The sequence below is a fragment of the Asterias amurensis genome, chromosome 5 (genome assembly GCF_032118995.1).
Source record: "Asterias amurensis chromosome 5, ASM3211899v1".
Lineage (NCBI taxonomy): Eukaryota > Metazoa > Echinodermata > Asteroidea > Forcipulatida > Asteriidae > Asterias > Asterias amurensis.
In genome coordinates, this window is record NC_092652.1 from 18,510,454 (window position 1) to 18,529,889 (window position 19,436).

Below are 19,436 nucleotides of genomic sequence, written 5' to 3' on the forward strand. Positions count from 1 at the left end.
CCCACACTTCGTAGCTCCACAATCCTTGCAGGATTGGTTGCCCATTGGTTGACAATAGTTACTGATCGAACTTGGCCTAATCTCATGAAAAAAGTTTCTTTTTTATTCAGTTTCTTGATTTGCTTCTTCCTAGATCGACCCACTGGAGGCAGAAGCCATCATCATCAAAGACATGTACGATCTGATTGAGCAGTACACGGTCCCGACACCCCCGGAGGACTTTGCAGTCTACCAGACCCTCTCCCCGTCGGTCACTGCTGTCCGCAACGCCATCGACAAGGCAGTGGGCGAACGTGACGCTAACGTGGACAAGTTCTGCAACCACCTAGACAAGGACATCTCAGAGTTGAACAAAGACGTCAAGAGCATCAAGCAGGAATCTCAGGTGAGATTGGGAAGATGGGTGTATATTTTCCTCTTTGCCTGGAGAAGGCCTGAAGGCTGTTTGCTCTTTTTCCAGTAACATATAGGCCAGAAAAAGTCCCCCGACCCCCCCCCCCCCCCACCCCCAAACAAAAAAGAAAATCAAATTGATTAACTGTTAAATTTGTGTTAATAGATTTGCGGCAAAGACATGTTTTCCAATTCTTATGGAGAGTTTATCCATACTAAAATGACTTATGAAAGACAGAAAACTGATCAAACTTTTATCATGTTCATGTTTAGTTTTCACGAAACACAATTTTGCATGTTTATTGCTTGTGCCCTTTCTTTGGTAATTTTTGTTTCATCCTCTTTGAGGCATATTAATGATTTATTCCCATAGTTTTCATTTTGGGTTACGAGAAAGCACATTTATCTGTTTGAATAAGATTGATTTCTCTGTGATCTTAAATGGCAAATAGGCAAATGTTACACAGCAATTGTATAAGCTCTAAGCTTGATAATTGATTTTTCTTTCCTTCTTTGTGTTGCTACATCTAGAACCCAATGATTCTGGACTCCAACGCTGAGCAATCAAAGGTCAATGCCCTTCTGAACAAGCTGGGAACCAGACTAGAGGTGCTGCAGAAGACAGCTTTCCTGTACAAGTCCTATCAGAAGAACTTCAAGGTGAGTCCGTTGTCATGACTTGTCGCTTGCCATGTCGTCATCCACCATGTCAGAATTGAATGGCTAGATCACCACAAATAACTGTGCAACATGCAAGTCTTGAGTATTCAAATATTTATACAATGTACATTGCTTTAACGCAAAGGAAACGGACTTGCACGCTTTGTCCCAATGTTCAAATAGTCACAAGACTTGCACAGTCTACATACATACAATACATGCAGCAAATACATGCACATGTAGTACACATTTCTGCTCATTTTGGTTGGTATACAGTTTGTAGCAGCTAATTCTATTAAACCAGCTGAAATGAAAAAAAAAAAGTGGTTTGGGCAAGTACATCTTAACATTTCTTACTAGGACATTTTTGTATACCAATTCTCAAAGTACTTTATACTATCGAAAGTAAGAATTGAGTAAGAATTTTCACATGTTGCTATTTTGTGCTTATGTTGAGATACACCAAGTGAGAAGACTAGTCTTTGACAATTACCGAAGGTGTCCAGTGTCTTTAAGGTACCTGTATATTGTACTTTAACAGTTTTGTTAAAATATACACAGGCGGAACAGCTGAAGCTAGGAGTTTCCAGTGTCTTTGATCATTATCGATGGGTTTTTTGTGTGAATGTAGGTAGAGGTGACCAAGTACGAGGAGCTTGAAGAGACACACGCTGAGCTGAAACTCAAACAGTTACTCTGGGAATCATTGGATGAATGGGATACTATTGCTGCTCAGTGGACTGACGTAAGTCTAATTTAGAACATTTGTTGCTCTTTTACAAAGCCAAACATGTTAAAGGATTCGGGTACCTTTTTAAAATGTCTACACATTTACATTTAACTTACAGGGTTTGAAGATAATGATAGTGGAAAGCTTCCCTTTAAATATTGCGGACTGAGGTTCTGTAATTTTTGAGAAATGAGTCAAACAAGTCACGCGTGAGACGAAAAAAGTTTTAGCATGAAAAATCACATTAACCAGTTGTGATATTATACCAAAACCATAGCATAACATATTTGTTTTACTCATTTCTCAAAAACTACAGCACCTCAGTACATGTAAGTAAAATTTCAAAGGGAAGCTTTCTTCAAACTGTGTTAGTTTATTGTAAATCTGTGGACATTGTGTTTTGTGCAAGGAAAAAGTAAGTACATGTAGACCCTTTTAAAACCATAGTATGTTTGATTTCCACTTTTCTATACCCAAAGGATCTGGATTAAACACCTTTACCTTGAAGCCCTTGTTCACGACTGCCTTTTTTGTTTGTTCGTTACCCTTACACTAATATGTTTAGGCACTGTACACTTGGTACTTTCCCAAGTTCTGTGAAAACAAAATAAAAAAATCACAGGCATATTACTCGGTTGGGATTCCAACCCACAACCCTTGCAGTTCTAACCCACAACCCTTGCAATTCTAAAGCAGTGTCTTTCCAACTAGACTACCAAGATTGCCCGATAGCTAGAGGAAGTTCAAAATCTTGTACTTTAAATCCCAATCTTCTTCCACAGTGTGATTTTGACAGTCTTGATCCAGAGGAGCTATCCTCGACGGTAGCCAGGTTCGGCAAGTCAGTCCACCAGCTTGAGAAGGGTCTGCCTCCCAATCATGTAGTCCCTAAGCTGAAGGAGAGAGTCGAGGGCATGAGAGAGAAGGTAGATATCACTACGCCTTGTTCACCTTCTCATTTCATGTTTATTTATATTTTCATTTTATAGGAAACATTCGTCTCATTAAATGCACTAAACAGACTGCAGTAACCAGTGCAAGTAAACCTACCTAGTCAACATTGTGTAAATCTCCTTTGATATTAATACATGTAGTACATGTAAAATACTAACACGTAATACAGCGCCCCAGCCTGAAGGCCTTTTGAATTCTTGCATAAAAAGAGCCTAAAACCCCAAATAAATTTTTAAAGGGGGAATTTTCATATGAAGACAAAACATATAAAATTAAAAAAAAATTGACAGATTTTTGTAAATACAAATTAAACATTCCTGGCTGAACTGTTTCTCAAATAAAAATGTTTTTTTGGTGAAAAACTTATTTACGCCATGTTACTTCGAAATAGATAACTACTATCAACAGCTGCAGTCAAACAAGCTTTTTAATTTGTAGAATATTTACCGGTAAATATGACCCAACCTTTAAGTTTGCTATTTCCTCCGGCAGTATGGGCCACTCTTGTTATTTCTAACTTTCTATCAGACTGTTTGGGAGAGTTTTTCTTCAAAAACTAAACTTATGTTGTCGCATTTTGTGTGTTTAGTTGCCGGTGATCACCAACATGCGCAACCCGTCCCTGAAGCAACGTCACTGGGAGGCCATCGAGAGCATCTTGAACTTCAGCATCAAGTCAGAGGACTCTATCACCCTGGGTTTACTGACCAACCTGGATGCCTTCAGTCACACCGAGGAAATAGAAGAAGTATCTGGGCAGGCGTCAAGTGAAGCAGCTCTCGAGACTCTGCTTAAAAAGGTAATCGTTTCTCAGAAACTTTTCTTAGGGTGTAGGGAGTCAGAGCTGCGAGCAATTCCCATTCTGCAGACAGTTCCCTGAAAACAAACCAATCTATCCAAGATCTGGTCAACAGGGTCTAGTTTTTAAGAGCTGCTAAGCACATCAGTTTGCTGAGCATGACCTTTTTTTTCTTTTTTAAAAACAGGATAACAAACCAAATTTTCACAGATTTTCAATAGTTATTGACTTCCATCATTTCAGGTTGAAGATGCTTGGAAAACAACTGAATTCACCGTCCTCGGCCACCGTGACTCTAAAGACGTGTTCATATTGGGTGGAACAGACGAGATTCAGGTCCTCCTTGACGACAGCCAGGTCAACATGTCTACTATCGCCAGCTCCCGTCACGTCGGACCCATCAAGCCGAGGGTAGATGAGTGGGTCCGTAACCTTGGTCTGTTCAGCGAGACGCTGGAAGAGTGGCTGAACTGCCAGAGGAACTGGTTATACTTAGAGAGTATCTTCAGTGCACCTGATATTCAGAGGCAGCTACCGGCTGAGGCTAAGATGTTCATGCAGGTAAGATTGGATTCGATAGGGGCCCAATTTCGTGGTTCTGATTACCACCGAATTATGCGCGCCATCGTTCTCTGCTGACAGGGAAAACGCAGAATTACTGCGCAAGCTTTGTAAGTGAAGAATGCCCTGTATCGTGGAGTAGGCATGTGCACAAGCCAACATTTCCCGCTAACCCGTGAAATACCCTTGACGTAAGTGCATTTACGCTTCCGGAAGTGCTGGTTCTTTGTTTGTACCGCTATTAAGTAGAGCCATGAAATACATGTAGCATAGCCTAGCGTTTCACAGTAGGGGTGTTGTTGCTGAACGATCTAGAGCAATGGACCCATGTTCTGTAGTTTATAGAATGTGTGTTTGAATCCTAGCCTGGTCAGTAACAGCTGAGATTAGTCTTCGCTCTTTGTAAAATCAAGCTTAGTAATTTGAGTACAACGAGGTCTTAATATTTTAGAAACAATGTATGTAAGAACTTTCATTTATGAAGTTTTCTTAGCTAGACGCAAGGTCATTCATAACTTCATCTATGTTTTGGGTTTATTTGCAGGTTGACAAATCTTGGAAAGAAATCATGCGCAAAGCCAACCGCCTCCCGCTGGCCATGCGTGCCGCCACACAGCCAGGCCTTCTAGAGACCTTCAAGAATAATAACTCCCTCCTAGACCAGATTCAGAAGTGTCTGGAAGCCTACCTGGAATCCAAGAGATGCGTCTTCCCAAGGTGGGTAGTTATTTCCTCAGCGTCAGTTTGTCTCTTAAGCTTCAAAGCAAAGTGTACCTTTAGTTTTTAGAATTGTTTAATTCTATGAATCAAATATAAATGTTGATATGTACATTAAAACTCACATGTGAACATGGTGAAGGCCTCCTTTCAAAATGAGGTCTCCTATTTGAGATCTTAGAGAGTTTTTGATTTTGACGACGGATGGTTCTGTGACGGCAATGATGACATTTGGCATCATCTGCGCATGCGTCGGCTTTGAGGGCGATTGTCCCTCTATTTCTTAGACAGTTTCCTGGGATGATTCTGCGTTGTGCTGAAAATGACATTGTTGGCTGAAAACTACTACCGTCACAGAACCATCTGTTATTGAAAACGAACACGATCCTATTGCCAAAAATCCAGGGCAATTGTTTCTTTGCTGGAAGAATAATCCCCATCATTCAATTAGGAATACACAATCTTAAAAGCGTTGTCACAATAACGCGTAGTAATGTATCTATAACCCAACAGTCAGTCATTCTGAACTGACAGCTTTGGTCCAATCTGTGTCCTTGAAGACCCTTTGTATAAAGCACAACGTTTGGTCATTAGTTACTTTTTTTGCTTAGAAATGCTATGGTACGCATAAAGTCAATCATTATCAGTATCTTTTCATGAGAATGTCTCCATATCTTCTTGGTGGCATTTGGCAAGTAGCTCGGCAAACCAAACATAAACACCTCAAAAAGAACCCCAAACCACAACTTATGGTGTAATGAATCCTTTGTCTTTCCCTACAGGTTCTACTTCTTGTCCAACGACGAGTTGCTTGAGATTCTGTCACAAACACGGAACCCTCACGCTGTCCAGCCTCATCTCAGAAAATGCTTCGACGCTATTGCTAAGCTGGAGTTTGGAAGTACGGGAGCTCAACCCTCTGATGGAAAGATATCGCCCTCTGGTGACAAAGGTAAAGAATCCCAACCTCTTTGTAAAAAAACCAATAAGCTGTATTTTTGACCGCGTGAGGGCACTCTCAAACATATTTGTATCCATTCATACCCAAATATAAAAAATCTAATTAGAGGGAATTTTTTATTTGTTGAGAGCATATTTGTTGCTTTAGGACAAAGGCGGTTTGTTTTTCTGTATTGATATTTTCGACAAGCATCACAGTTACATTTTTATTTGTAAGCGCAATTTTGTTGTGCTTAGCTCTTTGTGTGCAGCTCTATGGAATTGAGCCTTGTTTGCTACCAAAAGTGCAGTGATAACTCAAGTTGCATTTCTATTCAGCAGTTCAATTATTTCCACCAATATTACAGAGGAAGCTGTAAAGACATCCACCAATGACATCCTGGCCATGGTCTCACCGGAGAACGAGGTTGTCGGCCTCGGCAAGGGCCTGAAGGCCAGAGGCAACGTAGAGGACTGGCTGGGTAAGGTGGAAGAGGCCATGGTTTCCTCTCTCCGTCGTCTCACCAAGGCAGCGCTGACCGACTACGAAGCCCGCCCTCTGGAGGAGTGGGTGACACAGCACGCGTCCCAGGTGGTGTTGACCGTAGCGCAGACGATGTGGTGCAGGGACGTGATTGAGATCCTAGACGGGGATTGCGATCGCATCGAGTTGATGAAAGAATTTGAGCTGAAGAACTTTGAGGTTAGTTATAAAACTTATATGGAATTACTTCAGTGTACTTGCATACAGAATTGACGAAGATTTGCATTGGGGAGAGGTTCATATTGCAGGTCCTTAAAGGAACACGTTGCCTTGGATCGGACGAGTTGGTCAAAACAAAAGCGTTTGTAACCGTTTTTTATAAAATGCATATGGTTGGAAAGATGTTTTAAAAGTAGAATACAATGATCCACACAAGTTTGCCTCGAAATTGCGTGGTTTTCCTTCTACTGTGCAAACTAACATGGTCGGCCATTTATGGGAGTCAAAATTTTGACCCCCATAAATGGCCGACGTGTTAGTCGACGAGGTAAAAGGAAAACCACGCAATTGCGAGGCATGTTTGTGTGGATCATTGTATTCTACTTTTACAACATCTTTCTACCCATATGCATTTTATAAAAAACGGTTACAAACGCTTTTCAAAGACCAACTCGACCGATCCAAGGCAACGTGTTCCTTTAAAGAACTTCTAGCATTATTCAAGTTGTTTTTCCAATATCTCCTATAAAAACTAACAACAAATGACGATGACTAGAGCAAGCTAGTCGAAACGTTCAGACCAATTCAGAACTGACTCCGTGGCAGTACAGTTGTTACGATCCTATAAGCTAAAGTAGTAGTCCAGTCTATTTTCTATACCATCCGCCCTGGTCATGCTGGTAATAGTTAAAAAGCAAGACAGTTCTTTTCAGAACTGAGAAGTCTCCTGAACCTCCGATTATCTACTCGGCGGCAATAGAATAAAGCAAGACAGTTCTCTATGAACAACTCTAGCTGGCAAGTAGATACACACGTGGTGTTACCGCAAACCAAATATACATGCTATGCCTCAAATCCTATAAACAAATTAAATATTTGAAAACAGGCAAAATGAACAAGTTAACAAAGTGCACTAGCTCAGGAGTTGGACCCAGAAGATGGAACTCGCAACCTCACAATACTCGCACCCCTTCTCATCAGTTCAAACATAAACTCAAGTCAAGCCTATGTTCATCTTTAAGTATCCTGTTCAGTTAATACATTGTTCTCCCTGGAATTTCTGCATTAGCCATTAGGGCATTGTAACATTTGGAAAAATAAACCTTTATACATGCTTGTATTATTACCTTCTGTGGAATACATATTATGAGATGACTCAATCAAGTCTGGTTTTCTCAATTCTTGTTCCAGAGTTTAAACCGTCTCGCAGCCATGGTCCGCGGCGACCTCACCAAGCTCGTACGCAACATTATGTGCGCGCTCATCACCATCAGTGTGCACGCCCGCGACATCATCACTAGCATGGTCAAGAACGGGGTGGACAACTCCAACAACTTCGAGTGGGTCAAACAGATGAGGTACTACTGGGACTTGGAGTTGGATAACTGCGTCGTGCGGATGTCCACGTCGCAGTACGTGTATGGTTACGAGTATTTGGGCGCTTCAGCACGTCTGGTCATTACTCCGTTGACGGTTAGTTGCTTTGGAAAATGAGTGCTGATTGCAGTCTTTATTGGGTGCTGTTAGTATTGAATATTTAGGGTTAATTTTTGTTTTTCCAGTTGCTTTAGTAATAATAATTACATGCATTTATAGAGCGCCCTCTCTTAAACTGAGTGCTACAGCACTTTACAAGAAACTATACAATAAGCGGATAAATAAAGGCACTAATAATGGGAAATACAGTTGGTTCTAACGGCAAGCAATCAACTGTCGCTATTTTTTAAGCATATGCATTTGGTACAAACTTCAAACGGGCTGATGAAGCCTATGCCAGACCCAAAGCCGTGGTTTTGGTGAGCTATTGCTGACCAAATTAATCCAGTTTTGAGTATAAGCAGGAAGTACCTTTTTATAAAGCATATCGTGTTATATTACAGATTGATAATGTGGATCTATTTTGCTGTAATCCATTTCCCAGGATCGTTGTTACCTGTGCCTCATGGGAGCTCTCCAGCTGGACCTCGGGGGTGCTCCAGCTGGCCCGGCTGGAACCGGCAAGACAGAGACGACCAAGGATCTGGCCAAGGGCTTAGCCAAGCAGTGCGTGGTCTTCAACTGTTCCGATGGTCTGGACTACAAGATGATGGGTCGATTCTTCTCCGGCTTGGCCCAGTCCGGCGCCTGGTGCTGCTTTGATGAGTTCAACCGAATCGATATTGAGGTGTTGTCTGTCATCGCGCAGCAGCTGATCACAATCAGAAATGCAAAGGCTGCCAAGGTAATATATACAGTTCAGTTGTTGCACTTTTTTGTACAGCGCCTGAAGAAAAAGAGAGAGGAGACCACCTACATTATGGCTAGATACACAGTTCAATTTATGGAGCACGAGCAAAAGCACATGAAATTCTGCTCGGTTATGGGGTTTTTTCTCCACCCCAAAATGGATTTATATTTACCAAGTCAGTTTCCCCTGTGATTTCTTACTTGATCCCAAAGAACAAAAAGAAAATTTCAGGAACATTGTGGTGATATATTTATGAGAAGTTGATTATATACAGAGGTGGACTTGGGTGGAGAGAGGGCTTGGTGTTAATGAAAACCAGGTTTACATGTCCAATGCCAGAGCTGCCAATTCTCCCTGATTCTGCAGAAAGTTCCCTGAAAATATACCAGTCTTTCCATGTGCTGAGGAACAAATTTAAAAAAATCTCTCTGATTATGGAAACTTTTTTCGCTATTACAGTATGTTGAATGGTAATTTAAATATCTCCATGATTTTACACAATCTCCCTGACTGCAAGATGCAAATGTTGGCAGCATTGCCATGCGCTTAAGTAAAAGTATACCGTACAGTACACGTGGCTTGATTAAAGATGCTATGTCAGATTTGACCTCAAAATTTTGATTTAAAATTCAATAGGTATTTTGATGGGGGATGAGAAAGTTAATAGCTTTCATTTGAGCCATTGCTCAAAAAAGTCAGCCAATTATTAGTAGCAGTGAAAAAAAGTGCTCACAATTAGTTTTTGTCGGGATCCCGACAATATATCCTGTGACCTATTCTTATGTGTTTTATAAGAAACGTTTTAAATTTTTGTCATGGTTCCTGACCATTAAAAGTAAAACTTAAACTTTTTTTTTGTTAGAGCGGGTGATACTCTTTGAAATACTATTCACTCAAAAAGATCTATTTTTTAATGTTTGGGGCAAAAAATCTGACATAGCATCTTTTAGAGATGTAAGGATACACTCAATATTAATAGAGTGTTTCCTTTGAATGGTTGAAAACGATCCCTTACTTTTTGAATAATTCACAGATAAATGTTGACCATATTTGATTTCTTGTTTTTTCAGGTATCACGGTTCATGTTTGAAGGACGCGAGATCAAGCTAGTAGCGTCTTGTGCTGCATTTATTACCATGAATCCTGGCTATGCAGGCCGTACTGAGCTTCCTGATAACCTGAAGGCTCTCTTCAGACCGATCTCCATGATGGTACCAGACTACAGTAAGTTCACCTTAATAGGGAGGGTACCAACCCTTTTCCCAGGGCCTGTTGCGTTTGTTTAAAGCTTCAGATACAGTTTTCTCGTTTATGACTTCATTTAAAAAATAAATATTTCACAGAAATAATTGTACTAGCATGAACTTCATAATCAGTAAACTTTCAGACTGAAATTAAGCAAGTTTGTCTTTTTAAGCCATTGGACACTTTCGGAACAGACAAAAACAAAAAAAGTTAACAGATTTACAAATAACTTACAGGGTTTACAGGAGGTAATGGTGAAAGACTTCTCTTGAAATATTATTCCATGAAATGCTTTACTTTTTGAGAAAACATTAAAACAATATCAATTCTCGATATCGAGATTTACGGATTTGTTTTAAACACATCTCATGACACGGTGAAACGTGCGGAAACAAGGGTGGGTTTTCCCGTTATTGTCTCCCGACTCCGATGACCGATTGAGCCTAAATTTTCACAGGTTTGTTATTTTACATATTAGTTGTGATACACGAAGTGTGGGCCTTGGACAATACTGTTTACCGAAAGTGTCCAATTGCTTTAACTCCATTTGCGATGGTCTGTGATCAGCAAGTCAACATGAAATTAAAGAAAATATAACAAACATTTTTATACCCACCATTTGTTTACCCATAGCTCTGATCGCCGAGGTCATCCTATACTCAGAAGGTTTCGAGTCCTCCAAGACATTGGCTCGTAAGATGACCCAGATGTACAAACTCTGCAGTGAACAGCTGTCGCAGCAGGATCACTACGACTTTGGGATGCGTGCGGTCAAATCTGTCCTGGTGATGGCCGGAGCGCTCAAGCGCGGCAACCCTGACCTAGGAGAGGACATTGTGCTCATCAGGGCACTGCGTGACAGTAACCTGCCCAAGTTTCTGGCCGATGACGCTGTGCTGTTTGGGGTGAGTTGTTTGAGTTAAGATTTGACGACCATGACATCTGTATATTGGTGTGGTAACACCATGTGTGTATCTACACAATACTTGCCAGGTAGATTGTGTTCTTTTTAAAATTTATCTTGCTTTACATTTTACTACCGGGAATAGATTTTGTGGAACTCGGGAGACATTCTCAGTTGTGAAAAGAACTGGCCTGCTTTTTAACTACTACCTGGCCGGTAGGTAAACAAGGAAAACAACTGAAAATTTCGGTCATGAACTTCATTTAGGCCTAAGTTAAAATAGCGGCACTTTTTGGCCGCTATACATGTAGGTTTTTTTTTATGAGCTGTTTCTCGCCGCTGTTGGCTGTTATGGGTTAAGGGAGATGAGTAAAAACAGTCTCCAAGCAAGTTTGACTTTATCTCATTTTTTCTTCTAACCACCCCTCCAGGGCATCTTGTCCGATCTGTTTCCCGGCTCCGTTCTCCCTGAGCATGACTACGGTACCCTGCAGAGTTTCATCGTACAGAGCCTGATCGATAAAGGCCTACAGCCTGAGGAGTGTATCATACGCAAGGTGATCCAGCTGTATGAGACTATGATTGTACGTCACGGTGTCATGCTGGTTGGACCCACTGGAGGCGGAAAGACTACAACGTATGAGGTACACAATAATTGCAAAGTTAACATCTGTTAAATTGTGCAGTACCTGCTGCTTAAGTATAGGATTTGAAAGGTCATAAAAAACTGCGTGAATGCTTCACAGACATGACCCCATTTTGACCTTTTCTTCTGGTTCAAATCGGAAGTTGAAAATGTCAAAATTCATTTCTAAAGAACTACGTTAATTCTCCATTGGTCGTTCATAGAGATTTAACACATACACACGTGTAGTGTCATGCTCCAGTGCTCATCCCTTTAGCGCGGTATGTAGCTTCGTGTATAGTCTGCGTTCAAGGCGTTTTCAAAATACATTTCCCCTTTACAGTTTGTCTCTTCTACAGTCGTCAATCGTCATTATTTCATAAGTTCATAATTTCCTCAACCACATAAACTATTTTGACTATCTATGCATCATATGAAAGGGCTTTACCTACTTCACAAAACATGATATGTTGGTGACCTTCCTTCCTATGACCTTTTGACCTGTCTGGACCAGAAGTGCCTGTAAAATGCTTTGAAAGGGCGTAATTTAATGGCCTTTAGGTTGAAATGTATGCCTTTTGATGAATTTCCATATTAAACTTCGAGAAAACATTTTCGTTTTGATTTCTTTGCATTTTGACGAGCCATTAACAACACTCTTTTCATTGATTCAAACACTGACCCACTGATAGCCGAACACCTGGTGTTTGTTACTACAGACACTAAATTCTAGTTATTAATAATGTGTTTTTATTTTTATCAGATCCTACAAGAAGCCTTGACTGAGCTTCACAAGGCGGGTGAGGACAGTCCATACTACCAGCCAGTCAAAACCTACATCCTCAACCCTAAAGCTGTGTCTATGGGTGAACTGTATGGAGAGGTCAATAAACTGACCCTTGAATGGCAGGACGGTCTGATGGCTACTATAGTCCGCATCACATCAGCTGTAAGTAGAAACTCCTCTGATGATTTTCGTAGGGCCATGGCAGTTTACAGGCAACCATTTCTATGAAATCTTGTCTGGTCGGAGCCGGTCGGCTATGACCGGCCCCAGCTTTAGCCGACCGAACAAAAAATAACAAACTCCGACTGGCATAAATTTATGTAAAATTGTTTAAAATGTCATTGAAATAAGTGAAAAATAAAGACAACAATAATGACAAAACTCCTTATTCGGTCGTCCACTGGTCTATGCAGCATGCACTGCACATAACACACACAGTCCGAAGTCCATTTTAACCAGGATTCTGCACGCTGTGATTGGCCGTTGATGGCTCTTGATAATCCATATTCATGATCTTCTTTGCTAGTCTTCTTCTGAGTACGTGCTCACGAACGGTGTAAAGAATTGGCATAATGCACCGCCTTGGAGGAATTCTAATAACATGGACAACTTTTGCCAACAGAGGGCGTTGCGGGCCAAACTTCACTGTATTCAGCTAAAACTTTTGTAGATTGCCTTTGTATATTATACCTTTATTGACCTATAAATCAGTATTGCCTTTACATTCCAAAGTAACTACATGTACAAGTGTTTCTTTCTTCTCATTATTCCTTAGGAGACTACCGAAGACCATAAGTGGATCATCTGTGATGGTCCCGTGGACGCCCTGTGGATTGAGAACATGAATACCGTACTGGATGACAATAAGATGCTCTGTCTCGCTAACAGTGAACGTATTAAGCTGTCAAACTCCATACACATGGTGTTTGAGGTGCAAGATCTGGCCGTAGCCTCCCCTGCCACTGTCAGCAGGTAAATTTTTTTAATTTGTTTTAAATTTGTTGTCAATTTGTTGTCAATTCAACAGGACATTAATTTCCGTACTCTTCTTGGTAACGGTGATTCTTTGAAGAACCAGTGGTCTTACAATTCAACGTTTTTTTTCCAGGAGCATACTGATTGAAATGTTCGCTTTGTACGCGCATGTCAAAATGCAAGTATTTGAGGCAATGCTATTTCAAATGAGTGATGTTTCAACACAGTCATCCTAAAATGTATACAGTAAAAAATATCACAAGATCAAAGAAGAATGAGATGGGACAAGTAGCTTTGACTTGATGCCTCTTTTATGCGTTAACATACTTGAGTTGGCGTATTAAGTGGATCGGCCACATGCCTTATTGAAATGTGCCAAATTCTAGCACATATTAGGGAACCAATTCGAGGGGTTATGAGAGAGCCGGGCTTGTTGGAAAAACTGGCGCAGGGAAATCGATCATTACCGCGGACAAGGTTGAGTAAATACACCCTTGCAAACCTTTATCTCTGGGATTTAATAGTCAGGTACCACTGTAATAACAACTAACATCTGACTTCTCGATTAGATGTGGTATGGTATACATCGATCCCGGAGAGCTGAAATGGATGCCGTACGTCAGGACTTGGATCGCAGACTTCAAGGGCAAGGTGAAGGAGGAGACGTTCACGTACATCTTGGAGCTCTTTGAGACGTACGTAGAGGACGGTCTGAGGTTCACCTCCAAGAAATGCATCCAAGCTATCAACCAGGTACTGTATTTTTGAGAAATATCTTTCCCCCAATGCAAACAATAATATCATCTACACATGTATTATGTTGCAAAACTATCAGAAAATTTGTCCAAGGCAATTATAGGCGATGTTTGAAGGTTTGCATAGTGTGAATGATAAGAATAAACTATTAATAATAGTAAACTTTCGGGTACAACCATGAAGCTCTTTTGAGGGAGTGTTGGATCTGAAAAAGCCAGTTTGGTCTCAACGTTTCAAACGCTATACTCTGCTCGCCTTCAGAGCCAATACTCCCTTAAAAGAGATTTTGTACAGTGAAGACTGTCAATCTGTTTAGGAGAAAGCTTTTTGAAGAAAGCTTTCGAGCAATCTCTTAGGTTTTAACTGTAGATATATTGTGTTCACAAACCGCTGGTGGTAGACTTTGATTGTCATTTAATTTAACAGTTTACATGTATTCCTTTGTACCTTTTTATGCTTATGCAAATCATCTTAGAGCATACATGTAATAACCTACCTGTTTAAGCTTTTTGTGAAGCGGGTTGGAGCACTTCACGAAAATACACTAGGCGCTTTATAAATGTTTTATTATTTTTTATTTTTATCCAACCTTCCCAGGTGGACATCAGCAAGGTGAACACCCTGTGCTGTCTCCTGGAGGTTCTAGTCTTCAAGGGTAGCCTGGACCTGAGGATGGAGACAAACCGTCTACACTCATTGATCTGCACTACCTTTGTCTTCTGCTACCTCTGGTCTGTAGGAGGCAACCTGGTGGAGGGCTGCTGGGACCTTTTTGACACGTTCGTTCGCAATCAGTTTGAGGACAACGGTGACGCAAAGGTGGGGCATTGTTTTAAGACTGAATCTGAACCTGAATCTATTTGCAACAGCCAATTCTATTTTCTGAATTATGTAGGCGGCAAAGCATTCTAATTGAAACATCGCACCAGTCTAAGATTTTTTGGGGAGGGGGAACCCTCAAAGAGGGAAAACGCGGGGAAGGAGTTGCAACTTTCTTACTTCAGAGGAAACATGTTCATCACCGCTAATACATTGCAGTCATTTGCTACAATTGTTTCGTTGATTTTAAGCAAATCATTGACGGCCAATTGCCTACAGATAATAAATAAATGCCAACTTTTTATTATTGTTATTTTGCTGATGGAAAAAATGTTTAAAAGTGTCATTGATTGATTCTTAAAACTTTTGTCTGTGTAAACAGTTGAATTCCAGCGGTGATCTATGGAGCTGTTATATCGACTTTGACGCCAAGCGGATGGACCTTTGGGAGAAGGTCATCCCAGTCTTTAAGTACGACCCCGAGGTGCCTTTCTTTGACATGCTGGTACCGACCATGGACACGGTACGCTTTGGCTACCTGATGGAGAAACTACTAGCCGTGAATCGCTCTGTTCTCTTCACTGGTACCACTGGTGTAGGAAAGGTTAGTCAATTCATCCAAGATGTTATTGCTTTTGTCCTGTACATCCAAGAAGTAGAAAATCATACTTGTGTGACATTTGAGATAATGTTATTAGTCACTGTATTAAATATGCTCGGGGAAACTGGCTTTGAATTTCTCCCTTGAGTCTGGTTCTTTGTTGAATCTTTAACATTGGTGAAGATGTTGATGAACGTTCGGAGTAATTTAAAACTCAAGTAAAACAGTTATAACACTTGTGTATGAAAAATTTATAAACCTAGCTCCTGGCTGCCACCTTGGCGAAGTGCATATCTCATAATTACCGAACAAAAAATGATTAAAGATACAATAAGTAGTACAAAATGTTAATAATAAAGAAACACTAAAATACCCATACATTCCTTGATAACTAGGGTTAAAAGATTTAGAAACAGCGATGTATAATGTCAATAAGATTCATACCTGTCAAATTGGGGAACAAAGTTGTTGTTGAAAGAGCGGTAAATACAAATATTTTTAGTAAACTCTTGAAAAGAAGAATTTTGTTTCAAACTGTTTGAGCCATGTTTTGTGTATTTAGGTACATTTACTTTTGTTTGTTTATTTTTGGACTGTCACTACTTATTTGTGGCAGACAAAATGTCACTCAAACCGAAATTTGAGCTTATTGGGTCTTTCAAAATTATACTGGAATCCCTTCAGAATAATAAACATTCCTGTTTGTAACTGAACTTCTCCCGTAGTCTGTGATTGCCAGAGGTCTATTGGACAACATCAGTGAGAAGGCAAACTACGTCCCCGTCTTCATGAACTTCTCTGCTCAGACTACAAGTATCCGCACTCAGGAGATCATCGAGGGCAAGCTGGAGAAGAAACGCAAGACAATCTTAGGTAAGTAAAGATCAGCTTTTATATCATTCGTACATTTGTTGTTACCAATGTAGGCACACACAGTGATGGGAGGACTTTCACACAATCAAAGGGAAGGTACACGTTTAGACCAGTCTTCTCACTTGGTGTATCCCAACAAAAGCATAAAAGCCTGTGAAAATTTGGGCTCAATCGGTCATCGAATATGCGAGAAAATGATGAAACAAAAAACACCCTTGTTAGACGAACTTGTGTGCTTTAAGATAGGAATAAAAAACTTCTAGCTAGAAGTGTTTTATTATTTTAGTGAGAAAATACCTCTTGCTCAAAAACTACGTGTACTTCAGAGGGAGTCGTTTTCCACAATGTTTTATACTATCAACTGCTCTCCAATGCTCTTTACCAAGTCAGTTTTTAAGTTAATTTTTGTTTTGAGTAATTACCAAACGTGTACCTTCCCTTTAACAGAGGTCCCCACAAAGTTTCTACTTTGTTCAACTGGGTCCCCACACAGCAATTCTTTAGAAAAGGGAACAAGTACTCACAACTGGGTTTTTAAAATATTGTCTGGCAACTGTGTATGCTAAACACCCTGCGACCATAGGCAAAGGTTGGTAACAACGGTAAATAGCGAAGATGGTTTGCCATTTTCAATGTGTTTACCACATTATAGCTAAGCGAAGGATTTGAACTGTCCTCTTGTCACCAGGGCCTATTTCATGGCTCTGTTTACTGTAGGTGCTTACGGAAGTAGGGAATGCTGCGCTTTTGTCAAGTGTTTTTCACAAGTTAGCAGTGTATTCTGCTTATATTAAGTGCTTGTGCGTACTCAACATATCTAGGCATTCTTTCTTAAACACAGCTAGTGCAGACATTCGACGCTTGCCCAGTATAAGTGGCGATCCTTACTGCAAAAACCAGTTTGAATCCCACTTTAGTTATCCTCTGGGTATATTTTCCAAAGAACTTGTGTATACTGTGCTAGTCATCAGTGTCCGACAAAGCTAAATCAATGTTTGTTCTCGTTTTTTTCCATTCAGGTGCACCAGCAGGGAAGCGTATCATCATCTTCGTGGATGATCTGAACATGCCCAAGTTGGATACGTATGGTTCCCAGCCTCCCATTGAGTTACTCAGACAATACCAAGACTTCAGAGGTCTCTATGACAGAGAGAAACTGTTCTGGAAAGATATTCAGGTGAGTCGTTGCGGAATGACCCTCGTACTACAATGTATTTTATCCATGAACAATAGTTTATGTAGTTGCTGTGTGCTAAGGATTTATAGACCTTCTTCATACTCAATAAAACTTGAAAGAATGATTTGAATGCTTAGTCTTTATGGTTAACTGTCTTCAAGAGATTTGTAGAAAAATCAATCAACATATTCATGCGGTAGACATTCACACACTGTGTGAATAAAAGGAACTTTTTAATGGTTAAGAGAGGTTTGCGGTCAGTTTCAGATGTGTGCTCAGATTGTCCTTCAGGTGTTCTAAGCAAACTGCTTGAAACATTGAGTCATTAACCAACGGTTTTTTTCAGAACCAACACTGTTCAAAAAGAGTTATTCACCAGGTGTTACCTCAAACCTCTCTGACATGTACATCATAATCTTTAGTTATACTTCCACAATGCAAATTTTCAAATCCTACTTAAAAAATTCTATCCTTGAATACTTATTTCCTTATTTAGGCCTATTCGTTTTCTATTGTCTGTTATCTTAGGATGTGACATTGTCTGCAGCCTGTGCTCCACCGGGCGGAGGTCGTAATCCTGTAACACCTCGACTCATGAGGCATTTCAGCATGTTCTGTGTACCCACCGCATCCGACCACAGTCTCAAACACATCTTCATGGTAAGGATTATGATTTGTTTTCTTCTCCTACAACAAAAATTTTTTTTGTGATATTATTTTACTAATTTAAAAAAAAATACAGCACTTCAGCAAGTAATAGTTTAAGAGAAGTTTTCTACCTTCATTATCTATAAACCGTGTAAGTAAAATGTAAATCTGTGGCATTTTTTGGCAATTAGGCTCTCACAATTACCTTAACCCTCACTTTGACTGTGAAAGTAGATCAGAGGCAGACAGTACATTGTACATAGCTGTGTGTTACATCAGTGCAAGGATCTACAGCTTAGTTTTTGTTCTTTTTTGTTACCTTTTTTGATGTTTTCTTGAATATTGCATTTGTATTGTGATCTACATGTATACCACATGTTCTAGATTTCTCTCAACTTAGGCTTACGTTTTAACTTTATTTATTGTATATTATTTTAATGTTATTGTGTGTATTTTAGCACCATGAGTAGTGCTGGGCGAATAGTGAAATTTTGATATTCGGATACCGCTGGCCAACTATCCGAAATTAACTGGATATTTGAATATTTTTTTTTGCCGCTAGAGGGCGCTATTTTAAAAAATATATATATATATATATATATTAAAAATATTTGTTTTTTGCCGCTAGAGGGCGCTGTTCGTTTGTGAATGAGATCGTATGGGCGGATTGATATTAGTTTTACACAGTGTCACTCGGTTCATGTATAAAAATAACCGGATCTAATTTAAAGATAGCGATTTGCTTTTTCTTTTGATCGTGATTGACTCAACGTGAAGGAAAACTTTCGTAATCTTTGAACAAATTACGTCTGAAATGTCATTGTTTTAACTCTTCAAGGAGGTGAGCATAGTTAAATACTTAATTTATGCTGTTTTATGCTGTCATAATAGAAGTTTCATAAGGATTCAGACAAAACATTCCTGTCAGTTGTTGCCCGACGTCCGCGGATATTCGGATAATAAAAGAATATCCGGTTACTTGGTTGTAATTACAGAACTATCGGGTTTATAAATAGGTATTCGCGCCCCATGCGGATATCCGGTTAAGAAAAAAAAGGCATTCGCGGTTACGGATAGGAAAACCTATTCGCCATTAACCGGATATTCGAATAATTCGCCCAGGCCTAACCATGAGCACTTTTATGGATTTGTGCGCTTTATAAGTTTTCATTATTATTTATTATTATTAAACTGGGTCCAGTTTTCCTTGAACCGGCAGTGCTATCCGATTTTAATTCTATGTTTTTCCAGACATGGAATTCTTGCCACTTCCATCTGTATTACGATTTTTGAAGCCTCTGGAAAAAGAGGGGGGAAAATTGTTATAAAATAAGCCTGAAAAA

The 19,436-nt window shown here is 40.0% G+C and overlaps 1 protein-coding gene across 4 annotated transcripts in view; it reads left to right on the forward strand.

Moving 5' to 3' along the window:
* The window catches only part of LOC139937360 (dynein axonemal heavy chain 6-like), a 69,665-nt gene that overhangs the window by 12,949 nt on the left and 37,280 nt on the right, over nt 1-19,436 (forward strand). For all 4 annotated transcript variants that reach the window (XM_071932467.1, XM_071932469.1, XM_071932470.1 and 1 more), the window contains exons 15-36: nt 134-385; nt 925-1,053; nt 1,685-1,798; nt 2,566-2,709; nt 3,327-3,536; nt 3,780-4,097; nt 4,642-4,814; nt 5,597-5,766; nt 6,122-6,456; nt 7,648-7,929; nt 8,378-8,677; nt 9,754-9,907; nt 10,562-10,833; nt 11,264-11,476; nt 12,221-12,406; nt 13,020-13,216; nt 13,789-13,972; nt 14,573-14,794; nt 15,177-15,398; nt 16,121-16,268; nt 17,288-17,445; nt 17,974-18,105. In XM_071932467.1, coding sequence (XP_071788568.1) covers nt 134-385; nt 925-1,053; nt 1,685-1,798; nt 2,566-2,709; nt 3,327-3,536; nt 3,780-4,097; nt 4,642-4,814; nt 5,597-5,766; nt 6,122-6,456; nt 7,648-7,929; nt 8,378-8,677; nt 9,754-9,907; nt 10,562-10,833; nt 11,264-11,476; nt 12,221-12,406; nt 13,020-13,216; nt 13,789-13,972; nt 14,573-14,794; nt 15,177-15,398; nt 16,121-16,268; nt 17,288-17,445; nt 17,974-18,105 — 4,515 coding nt within the window. The remainder of the gene's footprint in view (nt 1-133; nt 386-924; nt 1,054-1,684; nt 1,799-2,565; nt 2,710-3,326; nt 3,537-3,779; nt 4,098-4,641; nt 4,815-5,596; nt 5,767-6,121; nt 6,457-7,647; nt 7,930-8,377; nt 8,678-9,753; nt 9,908-10,561; nt 10,834-11,263; nt 11,477-12,220; nt 12,407-13,019; nt 13,217-13,788; nt 13,973-14,572; nt 14,795-15,176; nt 15,399-16,120; nt 16,269-17,287; nt 17,446-17,973; nt 18,106-19,436) is intronic.